This window comes from Sinocyclocheilus anshuiensis, unplaced genomic scaffold, assembly GCF_001515605.1.
Source record: "Sinocyclocheilus anshuiensis isolate Anshui unplaced genomic scaffold, SAMN03320099.WGS_v1.1 scaffold571, whole genome shotgun sequence".
Classification (NCBI taxonomy): Eukaryota; Metazoa; Chordata; class Actinopteri; order Cypriniformes; family Cyprinidae; genus Sinocyclocheilus; species Sinocyclocheilus anshuiensis.
The window spans coordinates 9,024-15,164 of NW_015552559.1; the positions used below are offsets into that span (position 1 = coordinate 9,024).

The 6,141-nt window shown below is 36.0% G+C and overlaps 1 protein-coding gene across 2 annotated transcripts in view; it reads left to right on the forward strand.

The window, feature by feature from the left end:
- polr3b (polymerase (RNA) III (DNA directed) polypeptide B) overlaps positions 1–6,141 on the forward strand; it is a 26,227-nt gene that overhangs the window by 8,980 nt on the left and 11,106 nt on the right. For both annotated transcript variants that reach the window (XM_016455330.1, XM_016455331.1), the window contains 6 exons: positions 1,893–2,093; positions 2,334–2,496; positions 3,241–3,394; positions 3,535–3,609; positions 3,731–3,829; positions 5,730–5,857. In XM_016455330.1, coding sequence (XP_016310816.1) covers positions 1,893–2,093; positions 2,334–2,496; positions 3,241–3,394; positions 3,535–3,609; positions 3,731–3,829; positions 5,730–5,857 — 820 coding nt within the window. The remainder of the gene's footprint in view (positions 1–1,892; positions 2,094–2,333; positions 2,497–3,240; positions 3,395–3,534; positions 3,610–3,730; positions 3,830–5,729; positions 5,858–6,141) is intronic.

Consider the following 6,141-nt stretch of genomic DNA (forward strand, 5'->3'; position numbering starts at 1 on the left):
ACTCTTTCCAACACCTCCAATCTCCTCCTCATTTACAATTCCCTGACATTCAACTAATTGGCCTGGCTGGGCTGCGGAAACTTAATTTCATTATCAATTTTCGGTGAGGATGTTTATTTTTTGCGTATGCAAATGTGGAGCAGAAGGGGAGGGGCTTCTATTGAAGAAAATCTGAGAATGAGAGGCCGGGTCAAATTTATCAGAGCGTGGAAACACCTGTTTATTAAATCTGGGATAAGAAGATGGAGAGAGGGAGGGCTAGAGGCAGATAAAGTTAATAAAAACAAGTTATCTGGAAAAGACGGCACTTGCGATTCAAAAGACTGGAGATGAAGTTATCCGTTGGCTGTCCTTTTTTTTTTTTTTCTTTTTTCTGTTGATGTGATCATTTCTGTTGTTAATGACTGGATTGTGAATATATGATGATGTGTTGTTTGCTAGATAATGCACAGGCTTTGTTTTAGTTAGACTGAGTTTTGTACCCATTTTAGTGAATCACACTTTGTTTCTGTGTTCCTTAAGCTCCTGTCTCTGCTGTTTGAGGATCTGTTTAAGAAGTTCAACTCGGAGCTGAAGAAGATCGCTGACCAGATCATCCCCAAACAGAGAGCAGCTCAGTTTGATGTGGTGAAGCACATGAGACAGGACCAGATCACTAACGGCATGGTTAACGCCATCTCTACTGTGAGTCCAGACACTCAACGGTCAATCTGTAACCGGTTCACAGGGCAAGACAAATCAGGAAGTGTCCACCTGAGATGCTTTTTAAACAGTATTGCTGAAGTTTCCATGTTTGTTTCACTTCACTGCATTGATTTAACCTCTTAACTGTCACCCGTCCCCTCTGTGGGACGCCTAAGTTTACTTCACTATATTACAATTAAATCCTAATCTAATCATGACAAACTTTATATCGTTGGAAAGGTCTAAGACTCCTAAATATATATTTTACAACAGTGTTTTGTTAAAAATTATGTAGGAAAAGTAATATATGAATTTATGACAAGAGTGCACCTCAAAAATCTACATCATAACAGGAGTTCTGACCTTTGTCACAAAAAGTCTTCTTCGTTGCCTTTTTCTCTATCACACTTTAGAAATCATCAGAAATTATATATCAATTGAAAACTTAAAATCTCAAAATTCATCCTTTGAAACCCTTTTAAAATCAGACATTGCATTACCATGAAAATGGTACATCAAAATCATGTTACAAAATGTTTTCATTCATGAATTATAAAAATGTAAGTTTGGATTTGGTTTGGACTTTCACGTCTGTTCAGAAATGTGAGTGACAGTTAAGGGGATAAAAAAAAAAAATTTGAATGAAATCATATGTACACACTTTATATTTGTCTGAAAAACATTCATTTAATTTCATTAAAATTTTAAAGATCATGAAGCAAATTCAGGCTAAACTTTTGACTGTTAGTCTATGTAATTCAAGATTTGCAGCACAGTGTTATTTTAGTAGTATTTATATACTGTTGTAGTTTATATTATATTTTGAATTAGCTTTTTTTATATATTTTAAGTTTTCATTTTAGTTTGTGTTTTAGTAATTTTATAGTGTTTTGTAATTCTTATTATTTTTTTTATATTTCTATACAGATTTAATTTATTTTTATTTTAGTTTTAGTACTTTTAGTACTTGAACTTTCATTTAGTCGCTAAGGAAGCTTTTCTCATTTTTTTTTTGGTTGTTGTTAAGCTTAAGTTTTTCATCTTATATTCTTTATTGTACTTTAATTTCACCTTTGTTTCAGTTACCGAAAATAATTTTTTATAACAGTTTAAATTTTTTTTTCATTTCATTTTAGATTTCGTTAACAATAAAAAAAGACTGCTTGAAATTTACTAAATTTAAATTTTCTTTTCTTTTTTCCCCTTAGGGGAACTGGTCCCTGAAGAGGTTTAAGATGGACAGGCAGGGTGTGACTCAGGTTCTCTCCCGCCTCTCCTTCATCTCAGCCCTGGGCATGATGACCAGGATCTCCTCTCAGTTTGAGAAAACCAGGAAGGTTAGCGGTCCCCGCTCCCTCCAGCCCTCCCAGTGGGGCATGCTGTGCCCCTCAGACACACCTGAAGGAGAGGTCAGTGTCCCTCATTTAGAGAACACCATCATCTTGTCTGCATAGTCAGTGGATGCTTAAGTGAAATTTTGAAGTATGTTCACACTACTTATTTCCATGCGAAAAAAAGTGCACTCATTTATACCTTTTTTTATGGAAAAGAGCAGCAATAGCCACTGGAAAACCCATATTGGTTTACCACTGATTTATTGTGTTTATTAAAGTCATTTAGAGTCTCACAGCTGTGTGATTGTTGTCTAGGCTTGTGGTCTGGTTAAAAATCTGGCTCTTATGACCCACATAACTACTGACATGGAGGACGGCCCCATCGTCAAGCTGGCCTTCAACCTGGGAGTGGAGGACGTCAACCTTCTGTGTGGAGAGGAGTTGTCCTACCCCACTGTCTTCCTCGTCTTCCTCAACGGTATCTGCTCACACAGGCAGAACAAAAGCTAAACAGCACATTCTTCCCCCTTTTATTTTTCAAGCACACAGACGGGCTACAGGCATTTCAATAATATTCCAATGAACTTCTGCTGTTCCACGACTACAAAAGGGTGTGCCATTGATTACCTTTTAATGTCATGTCACAGAAAACCCACCCCACTAATTAATTCATGTATATGTTTTTCACAGCGCTGATAAGTTACAAATTACACAGGCTGCCACTGCGGCTAATTAATTAGCAAACACAGCAGGTGTCAATGCATAAATAAATACAATCCCTCCCAAGTTAATCCACAAACATGCTTGCCTACAACAACATTGAGGCTGTGTATGCATCTGGGTGGCACCATAGTGGGCCTCTTATATTGCTCAAACAAGCCAAAACTTTTTCTTTGAAAGTGCATTAACACTGCTGTCGCACATTTACACACATAAATCTTAATTAGTTTATGGTACAGCATTTTTTTCCATTATTTTTTTGTGTCCGTGAAAATACCTAGGCTCCAAAATATATATATTTTTATTTATTTATTTATTTAAATAATCAGCCAAAGTACTGTGTAAAATGTCTCAGTACTTTTGAAGTAATATTCAGTTGTCATTCAGCATAACCGATATAATTATGTAAAAATGGAACAACATACTTACTCTGACCTGTATTTATTAAAATATATAAAAGAAAATATGATCAGAAAAAATAATTTAATGTGTTCCTTTCTAGGTAACATTCTTGGAGTGATCAGAGACCATCAGAAGTTGGTCTATACCTTCAGACTCATGCGTAGAGCAGGTTTTATAAACGAGTTTGTGTCCATTTCAACCAATTTGACCGACCGCTGCGTGTATATTTCTTCTGATGGGGGCCGTTTGTGCAGGTACTACAGAGTTTTTTTTTTTATATCCCAAAATTAAAATCCTTTTGGAATATAAACTCTTTTAAAACCAGTACCCAATGTTTTTAGTTGCCTTGTATTGCGCAGACACATTTGAATTGCATTCTGTGTGCTCCTGGCAGACCCTACATCATTGTAAAGAATGGACAGCCAGCTGTGAAGAACAAACACATTGAGGAATTGTCTCAGGGATACAGGTGCGTTTGAAGCCAATCAATATTTGAAAATTACATTTGAATGGAGAGTCCAGAATGTAGATTTGAGACTGTCTTATGCATGCCTTTTCATTGTGTTTTTACCACCCACTTTTCCCTGTAGAACGTTTGAGGACTTCCTTCATGAGAGTCTGGTGGAGTATTTGGATGTAAATGAAGAAAATGACTGTAACATTGCTTTATATGAGCATATGATCACCGAGTGAGTACTTATAAGCCACATAATTCAGGCCCTTAAAGTATTTGGACACTTAGACCATTATCATTGCAATAGAAAACAGATCTGAAAAGTGTTTAGTTTAAAAATATTATACTATTTTTTTTTTTCCTTGTGTCTTGTTTTGTTATCTAATGTAATGACTCTGTAGGGAAGCTTAATATATCTGTACCATATTCATTATATCAATATTGCAGAATTTTAATTTATAATGGTATATATTTTTTAATATATATATTTTGTATTAAAATTTTTAATATGTAGCTTGATTTTAATTTAGATGTATCTGTTCGTACTGGAAATTTAATTACATGCATTACCATATTTTTATTGCAATATTTAGATTACCTTTATCATTATCTATTGTTCACTTAAATCTTTAACTAATAATGCTAATCATTTAATTATTAATGCTGTTAAATGTGAATTATCAAATCCCAATAGGAATCTGGGTTTTCCATATTGTACATTATAATGCTGTGATGCCTAAATTCACTTGTTTCATTTCAAATTATTTTATTTTTAGAGTTTTATATTTATTTATTTTTTCAGAAAAATATTAAAGGGGTCATATGATGCGATTTAAATTTTTCCTTTCTCTTTGGAGTGTTACAAGCTCTTGGTGCATAAAGAAGATCTGTAAAGTTGCAAAGACTAAAGTCTCAAATCCAAAGAGATATTCTTTATAAAAGTTAAGAGTCAACCACGCCTACCTAAAACGGCTCGTTCTAACACGCCCCCACATATCTACGTCACGATGTGGGAAGATTTGCATAACACCGCCCAAATGTTCATGCAAAGAAAGAAGGCGTAACTTTGATTCTCGCTGTAGTATTGTTGTTGCCGTGTGTTTCGTTGTGAAAGCGAAACTACTTTGATTGGTCTTCCAAAACAGGACACAGCTAGAAATCAGTGGTTAAGTTGTATTTACAACACTGTTCCAGAACAGTTCAACCCAAATATTCAGATGTGTGCAGCACATTTTATGGAGGACTGTTTCCTGATTCTGGTAAAATAGACTACAATGCCGGCTGTTCTGACTCAGACTGTAAGTTTTTCATATTTAAAGGATTTGCCACTGACGATTCAAACACAAGTTTCCGATCACAAATGCAGACATGGTTTTTATGCGGCGTGATGCAATGCAACGCGTAAAAAGACCGCATAAATCATTATAATCCGTAATTATGTCCCCACTGGATGCAACAAATGCCTCGTTTATAATGGGTTTTAATGTTTTTGTCTCGTCGCTCCAGCCGATACACGGCATCACAGTATGGTAAGGGGCGTAACATTTCAGTCACACGCTTGAGGTATTCGGCCAATCACAACGCACTGGATAGCTGGCCAATCAGAGCACACCTCGCTTTTCAGACCGATGAGCTTTGTATAAATCTACGCGTTTCAGAAAGGCGGGGCATAGAGGAGAAACAATAATGTACAGTATGTGGAAAATAATGTGTTTTTTGAACCTTAAACCGCATAAACACATTTCATTACACCAAATACACAAAATTATGTTCTTTTTAGCAACATCATATAACCCCTTTAAAGAGTTTTATTAACAGCAATATCATGATAATAATTATTTGGTTATTATTAGCACTGGCCAGAAAATGTAAATTTATTTGTAGGAAAATAGTTAAGAGTTTTATTATCAGCCATAACTAATAATGATTGATTTATTATTAGTATTGGCCAAAAATAATATTGGTGCCTTTCTAAAATTACGTTTGGACACCTTCATATCCAAACAGTCCAAATACTCTTTAGAGACACTATATATGGCATCCATTAAGACCCAAATATAGATTTCTTATAAATAAACAAACAAAAAAAAAGGTTCTTCTGAATATACATGCTGAGCAATGTGTGATTTATTTAGGTACACGACCCATTTGGAGATCGAACCATTCACGCTGCTGGGGGTCTGCGCTGGTTTGATTCCTTACCCTCATCATAACCAGTCCCCCAGAAACACCTACCAGTGTGCTATGGGCAAGCAGGCTATGGGTAAGGCTACTACAGTCTCCATCTCCAAACACACACTCCTTTTCACTCATAGACACACTCACTTTCACACTAGCATTCAAAACCTTTGACACACACACCACATTCTGTATGTATGTGGACATCAAACATCGCCTGCTTGCATAGTCCCGCTTTTGTGAGTGCGTGCATGTGTGTGTGTGTGGAAGCCTTTCCCTGCCAGTGTCTCTGAGTGTCATTACGCATTCATTGTGTCCTGAGCTCAGTGTGCAGAGCAGGGTTAGTGTGCTCAGCTGCGCAAGAGGGAA